Raw genomic sequence first — 19,041 nt, 5'->3', positions numbered from 1 at the left:
GGTTGTTTCATATTTATTGTTTCACCTTGCCGATAAAAAGTCGCAGATGAAATTACAAGAGCAGGAGAGAGAGAGAGAGAGAGAGAGAGAGACACAGCGAGATCGCGCAGTTTGTAACGCAGAACCGGTAAATTGCCATTATTTAGGCGATCGAGCCAACGTCGGTGCAACGCTAATTTCGTTATATGCCATTTAGTTTAATTACACCGCACGGCGTAATAGCGGAACATTCGCGGCGGTGCTACGCGACATTGCGAGCCTTATCTATCGCGTTCGGGAATTAATTTCGATGCGAATTTAACCGCGCACAACAGCACGGTTCGAAATGCCACGGGATTCCAAGACGGTATTGAATTATTGAGACTCGGTTCGCGATCGGCGGCAATAAAATCGTTCTTACGCCGCGTCGGGCGGACGTTCTGCGTTTCCGTGTGGCTGATCGGCGAAACGGGTCTCAATACGACCCACTTCCGGTTAACGCGACCTCGATAATGCCTCCCGGATCCTACGATAGCGCTGGCCGCTCCGCGTGCGATATATATATATATATATATATATATATATATATATATATATATAAATTTTTTTAGTTTTTTATTTTCCCACGTTGTCTCGTTTGCGGGAACACGTGTGCGCGACAGAGCCCAATATATTTACATATGTTGCGCGGGATGAAAATAACGCGCGGAATAAGCGTGCCGGGTAAGATTATAACGCGGGAAAAGCGGCGGAAACGAGACAACTGCCGAATAAAATTTGCGTATTAACCGCACCACCGTTCGCGCTTATTTCATGCGATTATCGGGTTTCCCCCGGGGATTTTCCCCGGCCCTTTTACAAATCCGCGGCGCGATCGACTGATTCGCGCGGCCCCGTTAAATTCTATAAATTTCTCGGTGTATGTAAAATTCACCGTCCTGCGCGTCAATGAATTAATAAAATAACAAATTTGCGGAACGGTAGGAAAAACACACGGCCGAGGGAATCGCGCGTAATTCCGGGGCAAAAATTGCAACGGCGAAAGCCCCGGTCCAGAAATAAACACCAACGCCTATTTCGCCGGCGCGCGTTTCGCTTTACATAATGCGAACAACGAGAGCAGAAGTTCCCTCGATAGAACCGCGCACTTTCCGCGGGTATTTTCGAAGTAACAAACGAGGCGTCTCGTTCCCCGACGATGTCGCGTCACCTTAAGTGCCACCTAGACGGACGACTTTATTATTACCAGCATATTAATTTACAGGAGCCCGCGGGGAGTGGGAAACTCGGAATATCAATGCGGCTTTCACTGTCGCGGCTTATCGGCCGGTCGGAGAACCTTATATAACGCTGCGCCTCGTAATCACCGGTTTCAGTGTACGTCGCGGCGCGGTTCCGTCGTCGGTTTCCTCGGCACGAAAGAAGATACCGCGATGACGTCGAAGAGCGTCATGGACTCGGACTGTATGACGCTTACGAGATTCGTGTTGGCGGAGCAGCGCAAGGCGCCGACGGCGACCGGCGACCTCACGCAGCTGCTCAACAGCATACAAACCGCCGTGAAAGCAGTCAGCTCGGCCGTGAGGAAGGCCGGAATCGCCAATATGTGAGTAGGCAGGCGCAACTGGGACAAGAGCCCCAGCGACCGAACGGAAAAGGAGAACGACGACCAACGTAGAACTCGTCTCGTAAAACTAGACATCCACCTACGGCGCGCCGTTCGAGAGCCGGCAACGGAAACCAGATATTCAAATTCGGTCTAATTTCAATTTGTAATCGTCGCTAGTTGAAAATCGCGCCACTTTACGTTTCGGATTATCGCGCGAATATCTGCTGAGTCGCCGCGGTTAGGTCGACGCCGCGGGATCACGTTGCTAACGGAAGGAAGATCAACGTGTTTTTATTACCGAGAAAAGAATACATAAATTACTTCTGGGCGTGATCGTAATTTTCTGACGAGCTCGATCGTGTAACTTAATTTATATTTCTCGTTTAAAGTGTCATAAAATTCGGCTGGAGAGTTAATTATATTGTTCTCTCAGCGGCCGCGGTTTGCGTGATTTTACATTTTCACGCGGTCAGAATACGGTGGAGGAAGAGACACGCTAATACGTATACGGTTTAGGTGCGAAGTCCCCGTGGTGCCGTAACCAGGGCTAAACGTTTGCTCTCTAACCGGCGCGCGTCTCTATTTTATTCAAATGTATTCGGCGGCGGTATAGCCCCGTGCATTTACCGTCGTGCTCGAGCTGCCAATACACGCCAGTAAACATTAATCTCTACACCCCGACAATTCTGTAACCCTGCATGTAAATAACATATAAATGATTTCCCATTATTGCAGCGGCGCGCGCCGCGCGGACATGAATAAAACAATTTCATGACCGGTCGCTCTCTATCGAGTTCCGAAACAAACTTCCCTTATCAACAATCTGACGCGTCGAATTAAGATTAGATAGCCGCGGTGCTCGCCGTCGGATAATAAAATAATCCACCACCGGCCTCGATTTAAGGGTCACAAAGTTCTTCAGAAATTTCCATCTGCATCTCATTACGAGCCGAAACAAAAAAGAAGAAGAAAAAAAAAAAAGAAATATCAAACCGTTAATAGAATATTAACAATTTAAAATGTTGCGAAAACATCCACAAAGGAATATTCGAAAAAGAATTTGTCGTGTAAATTTTATTTATTATTTACTCGAAAAAAAATTTTATACCAAAAGATACTACGATAATACCAAAATGTACATTAGAATAGTTAAAGATCGCTAGGAAATTATTGCATTAAATACCATGGCTAGCTATTGTCTGCTAAATTAAAATTCTAAAGTTTTTCACGTCTACTGTCACCTCGGAGTACCTCTAAGCATAAATTATTTTCCCTCGCAGATACGTTTAATCGACTTTTAAACGCGCCGTTATTCGTTCAGGTACGGCATTGCCGGGAACATCAATATCCAGGGCGAGGAGGTGAAGAAGCTGGACGTCCTAAGCAACGAGCTTTTCATTAACATGCTGACGTCCTCTTTCACCACGTGCGTGCTCGTGAGCGAGGAGAATCAGCATGCGATCGAGGTGGAAACGGAGAAAAGCGGCAAGTACGTCGTGTGCTTCGATCCGCTCGACGGCTCCTCCAACATCGACTGCCTCGTCTCGGTCGGCTCGATCTTTGGCATCTACAAAAGGCCCGAGCAATCCGCGGAATCTACGACGCGGGCCGCGTTACAGCCCGGACGGGACTTGATCGCGGCCGGATACGCTTTATACGGCTCGGCGACTATGATAGTGCTCTCGCTCGGCCACGGCGTTAATGGATTCACGTACGATCCGGCCATCGGAGAATTTATATTGACCGAGAAGAACATGCGTATGCCCGACCGAGGGAATATATACAGGTACGGCAGAAAGAAACCGAGAAACCGAGGGGAGGACAGAAACGAAATATCTCAATGCGTTTCACGTTTCAAAGGAACAATATCAGACATAACCGTTAAAAGTCGCATCGAGAAAAGAATACCTTTCAACCCACCTATAATTTTGTATACTTTTCTAACGATAAATACGCCCACTCGATTCATTTGCAATTTTAATTCAATTATATTTATCGTTAGAAGCATAAAATCGCGTCTGCCTCCAGAAGTGACTTACTTTTCGCTCGGGGTGCGAAGTCGAGGCGGGGTATAATTGATTGTTAAGTTGAAATTAACTTTTTGGGAAACGAGAGTGGAGTTCCGGAGCTTTTCGGGTAATTATCGACGGCACTAAAACCACGCGCTATTACTTGCAGCATTAATGAGGGCAACGAGAGCACGTGGGACCAGTCTATCCGGGAGTATGTGCGCTCCAAGAAATATCCCGCGACCGGTAAGCCGTACAGCGCCAGGTACGTTGGCTCCATGGTCGCTGACGTGCACCGAACGATTAAATACGGCGGTATCTTCCTGTACCCCGCGAGCAAGAGCAGTCCCAACGGCAAGGTAATTTCACGGCGACTCCTGAACTTTGTATCGAGCTATCTCGCACCGAGAAGAAGAGCAAGGCGGTACCCGGACAGCCGCGAGAGTGATAAAGCCGTGTCACAACCTATTTCACGCAACGCGTCCCGTTTATCTCCGCGTTTTCTTATTCCTTTCTTATTCTTTTCCCGTTCTTTTCCGATTAGAGGCGAGCTCGCGGATCTCGCGCTTATCACCGCCGACTTTGATTGAGTAACGGCGTCACCGGGCGCGACCGCATCGCGAAACAGGTGCCCCCGCCGCTATCTATCCCGACGAAAACGCAGAGGTAGCGTATCGGGCTCTCGGAAATTATTTTACCTAGGCGCGGTATAAATACCTACTTTGCGGCGCTCTCTTAGACCGATGCGGCATCCCCGATTTCTATGTAAATTTCGCCGGAACGTTTTATCGGACCGCGCGTCATTATCCACTCTGGTAAACACACGATTGCAGCTCTCTATCAAAAGGCCGATACCGGGGTCAGAATTTCAAGAGAGCGTATTTACCGATAATTAACTTTTATTATTCGTCCGCTTTTATTATTATCGCGCCTCGCTCGAGTTACGTAACGCGTTTATTTTTTTTTTTTTTTCTTCCTCTTTTTTTTAACGCGCGCGTCTTCCTCTCGTCGCGGTATCCGCGGAAAATTCTACCGAGCAAATCAAAACCAACGCACGCCGTTGTTATTGATCCCGCAATCTCGTGATTCCAGTTGCGACTTTTGTACGAGTGCGTGCCGATGGCATTCATAGTCCGGGAGGCCGGCGGCCTGGCGACAAACGGAAAAATTGATATTCTGGACGTCGTCCCGGAGAGCATTCATCAGAGATCGCCCATCTTCTTGGGCTCCAAGGACGACGTTAACGACGTAATGGCATTCATCGGGAAATAAGACCGAGGCGGCGAAAAACGAAGAATCTCAGGCCACTGAGGCAATTGAAACGCGGATACTCTTTTGATACGGCGACTGTTCTGCGACGTCGCGTTTCGCAAAAAATAAAATTACAAGCCCTTTCAAACAAAAATGATTCCAGCCCGTTCTGTCAAAACCCATGTTCAAATTCCCGAGTAATTTGTTATATAATCCGCGAAAAGTCCCACCGCGAGAAATAATTAATAATAATTAATTAATCGAAATTGCAGTCAAACGGAGCGTGGAAATGTAATAAATCCCGTGTCATCGGGCGCTTTTACAGGCCATTACAAATAATTACGAGCGATTGTGCGCGTAAATCCGGTAAATCCGAAAATTCATCACGGCTCGCGCGCTCGAAATCACGGCAAACGTTGGCGCGCCGGAATTATTTAATTTATTCGCGCGCGCAAATGAATCGTCGGGGTGTTTAAAGCGTCGTTAACAAAAACCGGTAACGAAGCCGTTAATTAGATCGTTAATAAGCCGTCGTAGCAGGTGGCATTAGCGCATCGCGGCGGCATCTCTTCGAAGAACTCGCCGATACGACCGGCGCGCGCGCCGCTTTGATAAGAAACCGTGGTGTCAATTTTTTCTTTTTCTTTCCCTTCTTTACTTTCCGTATCGTTACGAACACAGCGCAATGCGATCGCAGCATCGCGTCATCGGTCGAGCTTAAGCGGTGCCGGACGATCATTTCCGTTCTTCCGTCTGTGCGACCGTTAGCGAGACGGCGGGCGCTGATAACGTCGCTATTTATTCCGCACGCACGCCCGGCTTAACCTCTTCACGGCGTGCAGCCGGGAATGCATCATCAGAGCACGACCGACTATTGATCGGCCGGTCGACAGTGCGCCAGCGCAAGTCGGGGCCGGACGAAGAGAGGCATTCACGAGCGCGAGCCGCCCTCGACCGTAGTGCGTTTCGTCGACATTCGGCTGCCGTAATGCTCCTCGCCGCACGGAAGCGCCCTTAGACGCTGTCACGATGTCCGGTGGTACGTAAAATTGTTTTATCGAAGTAGAAAAATCCGCATGCTCGCCGGGGGGACTTGGCACTTGCCACGGGATCCCCCCGGGGTCGGAAAAACCCGGCTCGCCTCGTCGCGATCTAAATAATGCAGAGGTACGGTGTTGTTCATTGACGCCGCCTCGCGTTTCGCGGCGGTGAGTCAGCCGCCTAAACGAAAGAACCTCGGCGCCCGTCCGAAAATTTCAACGTCCCGATTGTCGGGCGCGGGCTGCCCGCACGAGGTCGAAGGATTTTAATCCGAGTAATCGACGCCCTCGCGAAACTAACGACCGTTTGTTTCCGCTCAGCAAGACAGGGACTATATCGGCTTCGCGACGCTGCCGGAGCAAGTGCACCGGAAGTCGGTGAAGAGGGGCTTCGAGTTCACCCTGATGGTGCTGGGTGAGACCGGCCTCGGCAAGTCGACGCTAATAAACAGCCTCTTTCTCGGCGACCTGTACAAAGACCGGCGGATTCCGGATGCGGCGGGTGCGTAGAAAGACCTTGGTCACTGTCCTCTCACACGGAGAAAATTCTTTTTTTTTTTTTTTTTTTTTTTTTTTTTTATTAAATCGTTACCGGTGTTCACGACAGACCATCTTGGAATTAAAAGTTTAAATGGCAGATGTTGCCTGGCATATGTAAGATTAAATACTGGCGTGGTAATTTGATCATGTAATTGCTGGACGGTCCAAAACCACGGCGACGCCACGGTAATTCTCGGTGTAGAATTTTCTCCGTGTTTCCTTCGTAAACCTATCGACCCTTGAATTATGCGCGGCCTAAACGACGTCACTTGATCGCGGAAGAGAAAAGGGACGTGATGCATGCTGCCTGCGGGTTATTGACGCGCGAAAAATATTTGATCAACTTACGTCGCGGGTAAACCGTTCTTTCTCCCCCTCCACCCCGATCTCGATGAGGTGGTCGATAAATATTCATCGTTCACTTTCAGAACGGGTGGCTAAGACCACCTCTATCGAGAAAAAGACGATGGACATCGAGGAACGTGGTGTTCGGCTGCGCTTAACGATCGTAGACACGCCAGGTGAGAAAAGTGCGGCGACCTATTTCTTTTCTATTTTTTTTCTCTTTTTCTTCCTATTTTTTTTTTTTTTTTTTTTTTTATTTTACGTTCACAGTCTTGTAGATAAATTGAATTGATTGCAAGGGAAATATTTAAACAGTAACTCAAACTGCTTTGGATATAATCAAGTTCATTTTTTTTTTTTTTTAAGTAAATTTTACTCAGAAAAAATTTTATAAGAAAAATTACTTATTATTATTTAAATTATTTACTGTTATATAATTTTATATAAAAAAAAATTTTATATAAAAATACTAATATGTAACTGCTTCTATCATGCTAAAGAAAACTTTTACATTCGATAATAATGTTTACTCTCACGGTATAAAGTAAATTTGCAAACGAAAAATTAAATCGGCATCGCGGGAAAGTTGCGCTAATAAAATTTCTACTTCTTTTTTTTTAATAGAAAAAATAATACTGAAAATAATTCTAAGCGACGATACTTTTAAGGATTCGGCGACGCGGTAAACTGCGAGGACACGTGGAAAGCGTGCTCGGCTTACATCGACGAGCAGTTCCGCCAGTATTTCACGGACGAGAGCGGATTAAATAGGAAAAATATTCAAGATAACAGAGTGCACTGCTGCCTGTACTTCATACCGCCGTACGGCCACGGGTACGTGATAATTGTCAGAATTAAAATTCCCAGCCCGAGGGATATTACAATCCCGGTGGGGACTATGCAGATTTAATTCCCGATCTCGATACCGATCCCCTTTGCAGCCTCCGGCAGCTCGATCTCGAGGTGTTAAGGCGCCTGCACCGGAAAGTCAACGTCGTTCCCGTGATCGCGAAAGCGGATACTTTAACCACCCACGAGGTGAAGAAGCTGAAGGAGCGCATTTTGGCGGATATCGATGAACACGAGATTCAGGTAATACCTCCCGATCTTTTTTCTTTCGATAAATGATTAACGAAATAATCATCGATTTTTGCGATTTTTTTCTTTTCTTTTTAATATTAATTAATTCTTGCGTTGCTGTAGATATATCAGTTTCCGGACTGCGACAGCGACGAGGACGAGGAATTTAAGCAGCAGGACAAGGAGCTGAAAGCCTGCATACCGTTCGCGGTTGTCGGCAGCTCGACGGTGCTCGAGGTCGCCGGAAGAAAAGTTCGCGGCCGGCAATATCCGTGGGGCGTAGTGGAAGGTGAACTTTTGTATTCTACACGCAATTAATATTTTGTACTTGCACGCGAGATAGATACAGTCGAAGAACGACGTTCCCCGGGTACTTCTTTCGAGATAACTTTCGCGCAATTGTCTTTCGAATCGAAACCCGCCGGGTGAAAATATGTGCTTAATTATCATCGCCGAATAAATCCTCGACAGCCGTTGGAGAATCGAGAGTGGTGCTTCTCCGAGTAGGTAGCGTCAAAGGAATCATCTCAAAAACAAAGACACTCCACGCGCTCGACGTTCCACGTTACTTTCCAATTAACCGATAAGCGGAAACCGAATCGAAAGCAATTAGAAAATGTAATCGGTAAAAGAAAAACCCTCTCCCCCGCCCTCGAGGCTTGAACTTTCCGCGAATGTAATTACGGATTGAATGGGTATCAAAGTGCATTGCGCGCGCGACCGAGCGACCTTTAACATTTTCGAATTCTGATTGATCGTAGTCGAGAACCCGAAGCACAGCGACTTCGTCAAGCTCAGGACGATGCTGATATCGACGCACATGCAAGACCTGAAGGACGTCACGCAGGACGTACACTACGAGAATTTTCGTGCCCAATGTATTTCGCAGATTTCGCAGCAGGCGATCCGGGAACGGAGGTATTTACGCATGTAAATAAAAATATTGCATTCCAGTAGGTATGAACGAATACGAACGCCTGCCGGGTGTTCGCAACGCGTACAGGGGTGTCTCTCGAAAGTATCGCACTCGGGACAATCATAAATCCTTCTATTGCGACCGGAATGTTTTTCACGAAGCGCAAAACAATGACTAAAGTTAATTAAAGTGGCTATTAAAAAATCCCGACACTCTTTCGGACGTCCCGTACGCTTTGCATGATCATTGAAAGCAACTGCCAGCAATAGTACCGAACTAGTTTGCGTTGACTCGAGAGGTAATATTAACTTGGAAGAGAATATCCTTTAGTAGACTCCGGTTCGGTAAATAGCGAAACACTGTTGAAGTCTTTCTAAAAGTTTGCACGACGTTGCTTTAATATTTAACTCACGCCTCGGTTGCAGTTCTTAGATTATTTGCGATCGCTCTTCGAAGATCGACAATAAAAGTGTCTTTACTTTATCTTTTTTTTTCAGCAAATTAAAACGAGATTCCGGACCGCACTTTGAAAATAGTATATCCGACACGGACAGACTTCTCTTGCAAAAGGACGAAGAGGTGAGCGCACAAAGTTCTCAGCGTATGGATTTAAGCTCGTTAAAAATGTTGACAATTTTATCGTATCATATTTTATTATTTTATTTTATCATTGACTCGCGTTTTGCTACAGATTCGACGGATGCAGGATATCCTGGCGCAGATGCAAGAGAAGCTGAAGGCGACCGGCCAGGTCGGCGGCGGCGGACTTCGCGGTCGCGTGGGAAGCCTCGGAAACGATCTCGATTCCGCAGACGTAGAGAAGAAGCGCAACAGTATTATAGACGTCTAAAACGCGCGGGTTATGCTCGACAAACATTCAAAGCGCACGACTCACCCTCCCGAGAAATTTGTAAAATTATCTCGACGGGAGAAAAAAAAAAGAAAAAAAAAAGAAAAAAAAGAAAAAAGAAAAAAAAAAAGAAATTCTCGATGAAAGCTTTCGAGATCGTAGCTGTAGTGAAAGTAATTTCTACGTTCGACATTGTATGAATTTCTAAACTACGTTCGCACTTTTAATATAGCTGTAAGATCGAGTTTCTGATCGAACACTTTTGGTATAATAAATTAAATTGAAGACGATTGATTGGAACTCGAGCGAGATAAGTTGAATTTGTCTCCGTTTAACGTTAGTTAATTAAAGCTGCATTAATTTTTTTTTCTCTATTGCGCCGTCTTTTTTTGCCGCTCGAAAGATTAGTATTGCCGGATTCATTAATGCTTGCCGATTGTTCGACCGAATGAAGCCTGTACAGATCCGCAATTCGTTGTGAGATCAAAGTGTATTTTATACTTGATGGTTAGTCGATTTATACGAAAGAAACAGTAGTAGACACTTGTAATGGTATTGAAAATTGTCGGAAATGCGTGAGCGAACCAAGCAATTTTTTTTTTTTTTTTGAAAAAAGGAAAAAAAATGTTAATCACCGAGATCAGAATGTCCCGTTCGGTTGATCGTTCTTTAGCGCGAGATTTATGACCCCGAGTGCGCGCCAAAGAATTGCAGATGACATTAATAATTATAATTAACATTCTAAATATACGCACAATAGTCATTAATTACGTAGAATTATATAAGAGTGAGATGTGTGCGAGATAAAATCTGTCTCAGACCAAAGATTCGCGATTTCTCGACAATTTTACCGACTCCCAGTCGGGTTATTCTTGAAGTACATCAAGTACTTCCTTTTCATGTGAGAAAGAACGTGCAGATATTTCTAGCGATACGGCAAACTCAAATTTCCACAAATAAATTATGACAAAACTTTATTACCGAGATTTTATTCCCTCCCAAATTTCTCTCCCAATTTTCCCACCCGATAATAAATTTTTTTCTTAACGCGACAGCTCGAAATAATTATTGCGGATTCCACGCGCGCGTAATAAATATTTGTTTAAAAAAAAAAAGTACGAATTTTTAGCCAGCGGCGGTCGCGAGTTTCGCAGTTGGCGGTCGACATGCTAACGTTTGCCAAGAACGAGTGAAATAAAATGAATCGGGTACTCACCATTAGCTGCAACTGCGTCTCCGGTGTCGGCGACTCGTCTGTGACCCTCGAAAAGTGCCTCGTTGTCCAGAAACCTCGCGCGGAAAGTCCCTCGCGCGAAAAGTCCCTCGTCGTTCAGAATCCTCGAAGAGTTCCTCGTCGTCCAAAATCCTCGGAAAATCCCTCCTCCACTCAGTTGACGACGTAGCACATACACTTTCACTCGCGGATTACACGCACGTCGCGCACACGCACTTATGTCATCTCCGACTGTCACCCGACTCGGCAAAATCGACGAGAAACGAAACGTCCGTCGGAATCTTTACGAAAACGGCCTCGAGAACATCGAAGAAACATCGTCGTGGGAGGACGAAGAAGAAAAGGCGATCACAGAAAATGGCCGCTGCAAGAAGAATTCCCTTCCCCCCCTTCGCCCCGCCGACACGTCCGCGTCGCGTACGACCCGATACCCAAGTGTCCTGTTGTCCGCACTCTCGTTCTCCTCACGATTCTCGATCGCTGTCACCGACGCTTGAACTGGCGACAGAATCCCGCACACGAAAATCACTTCTGTCCGTTTCGTAAGAGTTTCTTGCGAGGATGAAGACGGGGACGCGCACGACACCGCCGGCGCGTTTGAAAGAACTAACGGCGCAACGGTCGCGTCGGCTTCCGCATCCGCGTGGTCAGTCCGAACGTAGCCGCGAGTTTGCGACCTCCGAGTCTTCCAACTTCAGCGCCCGCACTGCTACCGGCGTTCCCATTAATTACCGTCTTCGAAGCTCGATATCGATATTTCCGGCGACACTTGGCGGAATGATTCTTCGAATCACTTCGGAAGAAAACGGAAGCAATGTTCATAGGCGAATTTTCGCAAGCTGTTCGATGGAGTGATTCTCGGATCGCTCAGTAGAAGACGGAAGTAACGTCTCCGCGTGAATTTTAACGAGGAGGAAGACCGTCGAGGAAAGGACTCGCGGGAAGAGTCCGGATGTACGCCACGGTCCGCGTCCGGAATTCGTCGATCACACCGTCACGCGATTACCCTCGTGTTCGAATTATTAATACCTGTCCACATATCGTCCACGCAGGTATTCGAGCTAGTCGATAGAAGCACCAGCGAAACGCGAGATATGCCGCACAACGATCGCCGATCCACCTGCGGCAGTGATATGGCGTGAACTGAGCGTCCTGAATGTCCGACTCGAGCGTCGCTTCGCGGCGATCGGCGACACGACTAACTTCCGAACGACCGGATCGGAACGATGAACAAAAGACTTACGCACTTGGATGTAAGAACAAAAATCTGGAAGGCGGATATAGCATCTGCTTCGACGACGGCGGCTAGCGCACATACGTGATCTCAGCGTGGTGTATGTCGTCTCACACAAAGTTCGCAGTACGTGTGCCGCGGAGCGCCAACCGCCAAGAACCACCGAGAACTGAGAGAGAGCGCGCACTACTACTACCATCTTCGCGCTCGGTGGCCAAAGGAGAGGCCGAGAGGGGGGGGGGTCACGACGCTAGTCGCAGCAAACGGCATATTTGCCCGTATTTCGATACATCTAACGCCATCTCGATACTCCAGCACACATAATGTATGCTCGATGCGGATAATCACTTCGCCGCATCTGGCGAATGATACGTAGTCGCCATCATCCACACTTCTTTCCGACAATATTTTAGCGGCTCTTCGACTATCTCCGAGGACTCGCGGAGCTTCTCATCGAAAGATATCGCGACATGTACGCACAAATTTGTTACGGAATAAACTTCGGCCTAGGTAAATTAACTACAATTTTGGTTTATTAATAAAACCCGCTCTTTACGTCTTTTTTAATTTAATTTTAGGACGAGGTAACAAGCGAGGTTAAGCGAGGATTCGAGTAAATCCGCGATGGTAGAAAATAGCTCCGAGAAAATAAAGCAAAGCGAGCAAAAGTTTTGTTATGCTCGACAGTCGACTAGTCCCCCTTGCCTTGCGGGGGCCGTGGGATCCGAGAAATACTCAGTTCCACGAAACTGCTTGCTTCGCAGCCAACCGAGTCGCAATTGTTTTTCTTCGCTGCTCGCTATCTACTGTCCAAAAAACGCTCCCGGCGACCGGCGATTTGTTTACGTACGGTCAGCTTGCCGATGTAAGTCGCGTATACCACAACACGCCGTTGAAATACTTCGGTACGTTTTCAATTCTATTTAAATATTACAAAATAATCCCGTAGCTTTAGTAACGAGCCTGAAAAAGATCCGCCCCGAACGCGAATTAGCGCGTTGGAAAATAATGCCCCAAAGTCACTTCGTTGCGATTTCAATCGTAATGTCTATTAAACCGTCTTACGAAACATCGTTTAACTGTTGCGACGTGTCCGCCCGCGATTAGTGGCGCAATCGAAAAGAGAACTATTAATCTAACGTATTGTTATCCCTGTCTCTTGAGCAAGGCGCTGCAAATTGCACGGTGGCTCGCTAACGAATCCCCAGATTGCCAAACACGATTTTCGCGTCGAATTAAACAAACTACCCGGAACGCCTCAGGCTTTTTATGACAACAGCGGACAAGTCTGTAAATAAATTTAGAACTTTTCGTTGACAAAATGCTTTCTTAATGAATTAATCTTAATTTAGAACTTAAGTAATTTTAAAAGTCTAAAACTTAACGCTTTAAAACTTTACAGCTGGGATAATCGGTGTTTGATACGCAAATGTGACGGCTGAGGATCCTCTAACTACAGCAAAGTATTTTTGGAAACTGGGAGAAAGACCTGCGACAATAACGTTGCACAGAAGGAGCCGTTGCGATTATGCCGAACGAATGGTGATTAGGGCCATCACAGAAACCTGCGGTTTTATTATTAGCCGTAATTACGGTTATGCGATCGCATTAAAACTCCCCGAATAACGTGAATGTTGCGTACTCCAGGCGTCATTCCGCTGCGGCCGAATTGGTGGCTATAAAACCGGGCCTGTCAGGATGAGCCGTCGCAGTTTCGCGCACCGCCCGTAGAATTTTACCGAATTTCTGATGATTCGGAAGGTTGGTACAGACAGCTTTCAGTAGAGCTCGCCGAGTCCTCGTGAAAGTGAAAATTTAGTGAGCAAGACGAAACCGCGTTAATTAATTCTATGTGATAAGAAAAGAAAGTCGCTTTCTCATTATTACAACGAGTTGCAATTTATAATATCAATTGATTTCAATTTACTTCCTATTATCTTTTCAATTTACTTTTCTTAATTATCTTTTAGAAAAAAATAAAATTAATAAAAAGTAAGTTAAATCGAGATTAATTTACCTCGATAGAAACGGTAAACCGAGATCTCTTTTCTTTTCATCAGTGGTACAAGTTTCATTGTTCTTTTTTTTTTAACAGGCGGCACTATTAGCGATGATCCTGGTAGGAGTGCGGAACGAACCGCAGGGTCCAGCTTATCTTCCACCCAGCCCTCGACCGGGAGGAGGAGGAGGCGGAGGCGATACTGGTCATCCGGACGATTGGGCCGGTGTAAGTATGTATTGCATATATCTTTGAAAAAGAGAAATAGAAACTTTAGACAACTAACAATTAACTTCAGACAATCACATGCATAAATATAATAATTTAATTATCTTTTGTGATGTATTTAATTAATTTTTTTTTTGTAACTAAAATATTATACATAAAATATCTAATAATTTGGTTAAAAAAAGTCAATGCCGGTCGGGAGTTTTTTCCGAAACGACGCGAGAAATAGTTCAATCTTTTATTTACTGAGATCAATGTACATATTAGGACCCAGCGAACTATGAGTTCTCCTACGAGGTCCAGGACGCTGCGGCCGGTCTGGATTTCGGACATCGCGAGATGAGGAAGGATATGGAGGCCACTGGTACCTACCACGTGCTATTGCCGGATGGCAGGACCCAGATCGTCGACTACATCGCGGATCAAAACGGATATCGACCCATGGTACGATACGAGGGAACTGCTACTTATCCCGCACCGGGACCTGCGGGTCCTGGCGGCCACGAAGAAGGCTACAGATATTAGGGTCCTTACTCTCTTTTTATCTTTTTCATAATTAACCCTCAAATGTGCGGAACATTAATTTACGGTAATTAAAAACAAATTAAGAACGAATTTCAAACAATAGAGTTGTTTAAACGTTTTTTTTTCCTCAAATATCTCTAACGTATTCTTTTTTTTTATCGTTTACTTATATCGGTTATAAAAATGTAATAATTATATTTAAAAATATTTTTAGATATTGATACGTTAAGTCTTGAGGTATAAGCAAAAAGAAATAGTGCATTCGAGGGTTAAATACCAATCCTTAGCGCATTAATACTTTAAAGATCGACCATTACTGCGATATAATATTTTAATGTGTCGCTTCTTGACTAAAGCGATATTGACGTTGGAATAATTGTACAAGAAAAACCTGATTAACTAATTTATATCGATAATTCCATCTCCGTTATATTTCCCAAATCAATTTGTAACTCCGAGCGTGCGAACGACTTAAACGAACGTTTCTCACTAAAGTATAAGCGATTTATTCGCACAGATTAAAAAAAAAATAGTTTAATTAAGTATTTAAAACAAGTTTTACTATTTTAATTAATAATTAAAGTATTTCTATTATTTTATTTAAAACAATAGAAAGACAAGACAGTGCAGAGGCAGAGTAGTGAATATATAAAAAGAAACGTTCTCTTCGATCAAGAATCTGTCGAAATAATAACGACATGAAGAAGGAAACAATGATCTAACAGGAGACCTAAAATCCAGGCGCATTATTGATTTCACTGAACAAAATCGGAGACGATTTTATTCGCGATGTCAGCAAGCGAATTCAAAGCGGATCTAAAATTGATACGAAGCGGATTTAAAGCGACGCACGGAACTACCATTTGCCGCCGTCGCGGAAACGCGCGCGCGAGTGCGCCACCTCGCACAGTCGAAATTTCCAGAACGCCCGAGAGCGCCCCGCGGGTCGCACGGCTGATTCGTTTCACGGCAGCCTCCACGATTTCGCGGTGATCCACGCGCGAGGCACCATCGGCCGAGACCGTTGACTGTGACAGCGAGGCCCGTTCGACGATAAACTGCCACGAGAAGCGTCGTTTCCTGCGAGCCGTCAATAACGTCACGCTCGCAGGAACGTTTTGTCGGCCGTCGTCGCCGAGGAACGCAAACCAGCGTTAAACTTGCTCCGAGTCGCTCTCCTCATCGCGGTTAGCGTAACGTAAGTACGAAGCTTGCACGACATCGCGGAAGGCGTATTTCGTGTATTAACGCGCCTTCGGCGATCTAGACGCGTACCCGAGTTTCGTTGCAGTTTAAATTCTATAGGTTATGTCACGCAGGTAAAGCCCAGTGGCTGGAAGCGACCGGAGTCATCTAGAAGGTTATACGCTCCCTCACCATCGCCAGCCTTACGTCGGCTCCGAAGCCTGCCTTAAACTCTACACCGAAACGTAGTCGCTCCGCCTGTTGACAAGTAACCTCGAAGTATGGCTAAATGGGGTGAGGGTGACCCACGTTGGATTGTGGAGGAGAGGCCTGACGCGACTAATGTCAATAACTGGCATTGGTACGTTGATCAACATAATCGCGTTAATTGGAACGCTCTTAAGTCAATTGTCAATTTGTTCTGGATGCATTAGCATTTAGTTTTTAAGAGGAAATGTTTTTCATATGCTTTCTAATGTATTAAAATTATAATATTGCCACAGGACAGAGAAGAATGCTTGTGCATGGTCGCAAGAGAAGTTGAAAGAGTTATTTGTAAATTTAGTAATTGAGGGAGATGGAGGTTAGTATTTTTTAATTGGAAAAATGGTGTAGTATTTATACTTTTTTTTTTTTGTGCAGTTGAATTGACTTTTAATAAATTTTATTTAATTTGTAGTGTCCTGTAAAGTAAGTGAAATGGAAAAATGTGAAGGTGAGGCAATAGCAAATAATAGAAAAGGAAAACTTATTGTCTTTTATGAATGGAATATTGTTCTTAAATGGGTATCAAATGGAAAATCCAGTAAGAATATTGAGGGTAAAATTAATATTCCAAATTTATCTGAAGAAAATGATATCAGTGAAGTAGATGTAAGTATTTTTAATTAAACTATTATAATTTATGATTAAATTGAGTAATAATTATGTCTACATTTTCGTTTATTTTATTTCATTCTTAGTTTCTTGATCGTTAATAATTTTATTTTGACTTTTTTTTTTTTAATTAAATTGAGAATTTAAATAATTGTATGTTTAATTTTGATTTATAGATTGAAATTACGTTAAAAGATAGTACAGATGAAGGGGAGAAGGTAAAACAATTTTTACATACTAAGGGTAAAGATACTATAAGAGGAAAATTAACGAAATATGTATCTTCTTTAAAAGAAGGTAAGTTAACGATGTTTTAATTTATTTAGTGCTAACTATCCATTATATATTTAACTCATCACTTTTTTTATTTGCAGAATTTACGAAAGGAATGATATTGCCCAAGAAAGATAATGTTAAGGAAAATATTTCGAACATAACATCTGGTTTTAACGTCAAGGTATGTGTAATATTTTTATGATAAAAATAATGTCTTTAAAGCAAAATTAATAATATTAACATCGTGTCATACCTTTTATAGATGCAGATGAATGCTGCGGTAACTCCAACGAACAATAATAAATCAGGAGGTTGTAAAATATCAACTACTACAATTAAGCAAAATATAAAGTTCCAATGCAGAGCCAAGGAGTTTCACAATGTCCTCTCTTCAGTCGAGGTAACTGTAATACCGAAGTAAATATTAGATTAATTTATGAACCTACTTATTTTCTGTATTTAATTCTCAGATGGTGCAAGCCTTCACGATGAATCCGGTAAAATTAGAAGCAAAGAAAAATGGTCAATTTGAACTCTTCGGCGGCAATATTCACGGCGAGTTTTTAGAGATTACACCGATGAAGATCGTTCAGAAGTGGCGCTCTAAACAGTGGCCATCCGGACACTTCAGCGAAGTAACGATCGATATCGCTGAAAGGAACGATCACACGGAGGTCACTTTAACGCAGACCGGTGTCCCAGTGAGGTAAGCTAAAACGTGATAATTTTTTTATGCTTAAGTATATTATTGACAAGTGGAATCGATCATGTGAAAATGTCACAATTTTCAGCGAGGAGCTCGCCACGAAAGAGAACTGGGACAGGTATTATTGGGACGCCATAAAACGTACCTTCGGCTTCGGATACTTTATGTGATCTACATTCACATGTATTCAGGATATTTATTTATTATTAATTAGAACAATCGTGTGGATTGCGTGCAACCACACGCAACCGCGTGAGCGCTTGACTTCAGGAGCATCGACAGAATTACGCCGTGGTGGGATTCGCTGTGTGCACGCTGCAATGACGCGCGACGTCACGAGTAACTCAACCTACCTACTAGATGTGTGTTTAATAAATCATGAGATAAATATCAATGATTTTTTATCTGTTCTTTCTGTATGAGAATGACCGATATATCGAGCCTTATATAATACTATACGTAACGTGATGCAAATTAAAAAAAAAATTATTAAATAAATATTTGTAGTTGCTGAATAATTTTTGCGTATTTCTTTTAACGGAAAAAAAAAATCATCAGAGCAGTCTTCTCATCAAAAGAACAGACATACATTTACGTAACAATAAAATTGTTTTTCCATTGCTTTAATTATAATGTTACATTTGACTCGTTGAAATTAATGTGCGTGTCTGCGCTCGTGTTCGTAAACAGATCGAAGCGCCTGAAAATCTTCGAGCTACACCCGCCGAACGTCTCGCGGTCCTCTTTTCGCGCGGGAGCAGGACCAATGTCCTCGACGACCAGGCGGACGGGAGCGGTATGAATGGGCAGATCCAGAGAGTGCCAAATGCGCGCGCCTTCGAAAATCAAAATCAATGTAGTCCGTCGCCGTTCGCACCGGTTCCGCTCGCTCGCTAGCTCGCTCGCTCGTAGATTGCCCACGCCCTTAGTGCGCCTCGCTATCCCAGCGTGAACGTTGTCGGAGTGCCGTTTATCGTTCTCTCTCCCTATTTCTCTCGCGTTTGCCGTCTCCGTCGCTCGTGCGGTTGCACAAGCGCACATCGGGATGCACGTATACACCCACACTAGCCTGCCCTCCCCCCTTTTTTCGAATGTTCCCCCCTCTATTTCTAATCCTCATATTTCCGTCGCTCTCTTCCCTCTTCCAAATACTCGTTCC

General features: G+C 44.5%; 5 protein-coding genes across 10 annotated transcripts in view; 4 read left to right on the top strand and 1 right to left on the bottom strand.

The window, feature by feature from the left end:
* Gluclalpha (glycine receptor alpha 1) overlaps positions 1 to 11,208 on the bottom strand; it is a 62,255-nt gene extending 51,047 nt beyond the window's left edge. For 2 of the 5 annotated variants that reach the window (XM_070664887.1, XM_070664888.1), the window contains exon 1: positions 10,836 to 11,136. In XM_070664887.1, the coding sequence (XP_070520988.1) occupies positions 10,836 to 10,838 (3 nt within the window). In that variant the 5' untranslated portion in view covers positions 10,839 to 11,136. Of the gene's footprint in view, positions 1 to 10,835 lie in introns of all 5 variants that reach the window. The other 3 variants (XM_070664894.1, XM_070664890.1, XM_070664885.1) reach the window with 3 other exon arrangements.
* Fbp (fructose-1,6-bisphosphatase) lies at positions 1,340 to 5,002 on the top strand. The gene is made up of 4 exons (XM_070664915.1): positions 1,340 to 1,585; positions 2,910 to 3,374; positions 3,767 to 3,956; positions 4,690 to 5,002. Exons 1-4 carry the CDS (start codon positions 1,413 to 1,415, stop codon positions 4,867 to 4,869), a joined length of 1,008 nt encoding a protein of 335 aa, XP_070521016.1. The 5' UTR covers positions 1,340 to 1,412; the 3' UTR covers positions 4,870 to 5,002.
* Positions 5,722 to 10,596, top strand: Septin4 (septin 4). Of its 2 annotated transcripts, none has more exons than XM_070664902.1 (9): positions 5,722 to 5,887; positions 6,214 to 6,390; positions 6,857 to 6,949; positions 7,442 to 7,607; positions 7,715 to 7,865; positions 7,977 to 8,142; positions 8,615 to 8,783; positions 9,267 to 9,348; positions 9,461 to 10,596. In XM_070664902.1, the coding sequence occupies exons 1-9, from the start codon at positions 5,878 to 5,880 to the stop codon at positions 9,617 to 9,619; spliced, it is 1,173 nt and encodes a 390-aa protein (XP_070521003.1). In that variant the 5' UTR covers positions 5,722 to 5,877; the 3' UTR covers positions 9,620 to 10,596. The 2 variants fall into 2 exon arrangements, with proteins under 2 accessions (XP_070521003.1, XP_070521004.1); XM_070664903.1 differs by having other exon boundaries at positions 5,731 to 5,887; positions 8,615 to 8,771.
* Positions 11,209 to 13,439: 2,231 nt separating the features above from the next.
* Positions 13,440 to 15,266, top strand: LOC139107353 (pro-resilin). The gene is made up of 3 exons (XM_070664920.1): positions 13,440 to 13,848; positions 14,183 to 14,314; positions 14,582 to 15,266. Exons 1-3 carry the CDS (start codon positions 13,837 to 13,839, stop codon positions 14,837 to 14,839), a joined length of 402 nt encoding a protein of 133 aa, XP_070521021.1. The 5' UTR covers positions 13,440 to 13,836; the 3' UTR covers positions 14,840 to 15,266.
* A 516-nt stretch (positions 15,267 to 15,782) lies between these two features.
* LOC139107348 (activator of 90 kDa heat shock protein ATPase homolog 1) lies at positions 15,783 to 18,509 on the top strand. Its single transcript, XM_070664914.1, has 9 exons — positions 15,783 to 16,037; positions 16,159 to 16,385; positions 16,528 to 16,607; positions 16,704 to 16,897; positions 17,077 to 17,197; positions 17,275 to 17,357; positions 17,439 to 17,576; positions 17,647 to 17,882; positions 17,968 to 18,509. Exons 2-9 carry the CDS (start codon positions 16,306 to 16,308, stop codon positions 18,050 to 18,052), a joined length of 1,017 nt encoding a protein of 338 aa, XP_070521015.1. The 5' UTR covers positions 15,783 to 16,037; positions 16,159 to 16,305; the 3' UTR covers positions 18,053 to 18,509.
* The last annotated feature ends 532 nt before the right edge of the window (positions 18,510 to 19,041 follow it).

This window comes from Cardiocondyla obscurior, linkage group LG12, assembly GCF_019399895.1.
Source record: "Cardiocondyla obscurior isolate alpha-2009 linkage group LG12, Cobs3.1, whole genome shotgun sequence".
Lineage (NCBI taxonomy): Eukaryota > Metazoa > Arthropoda > Insecta > Hymenoptera > Formicidae > Cardiocondyla > Cardiocondyla obscurior.
Note: the sequence above shows the minus strand (reverse complement) of the source record. Positions and strands in the feature narration are given on the sequence as shown.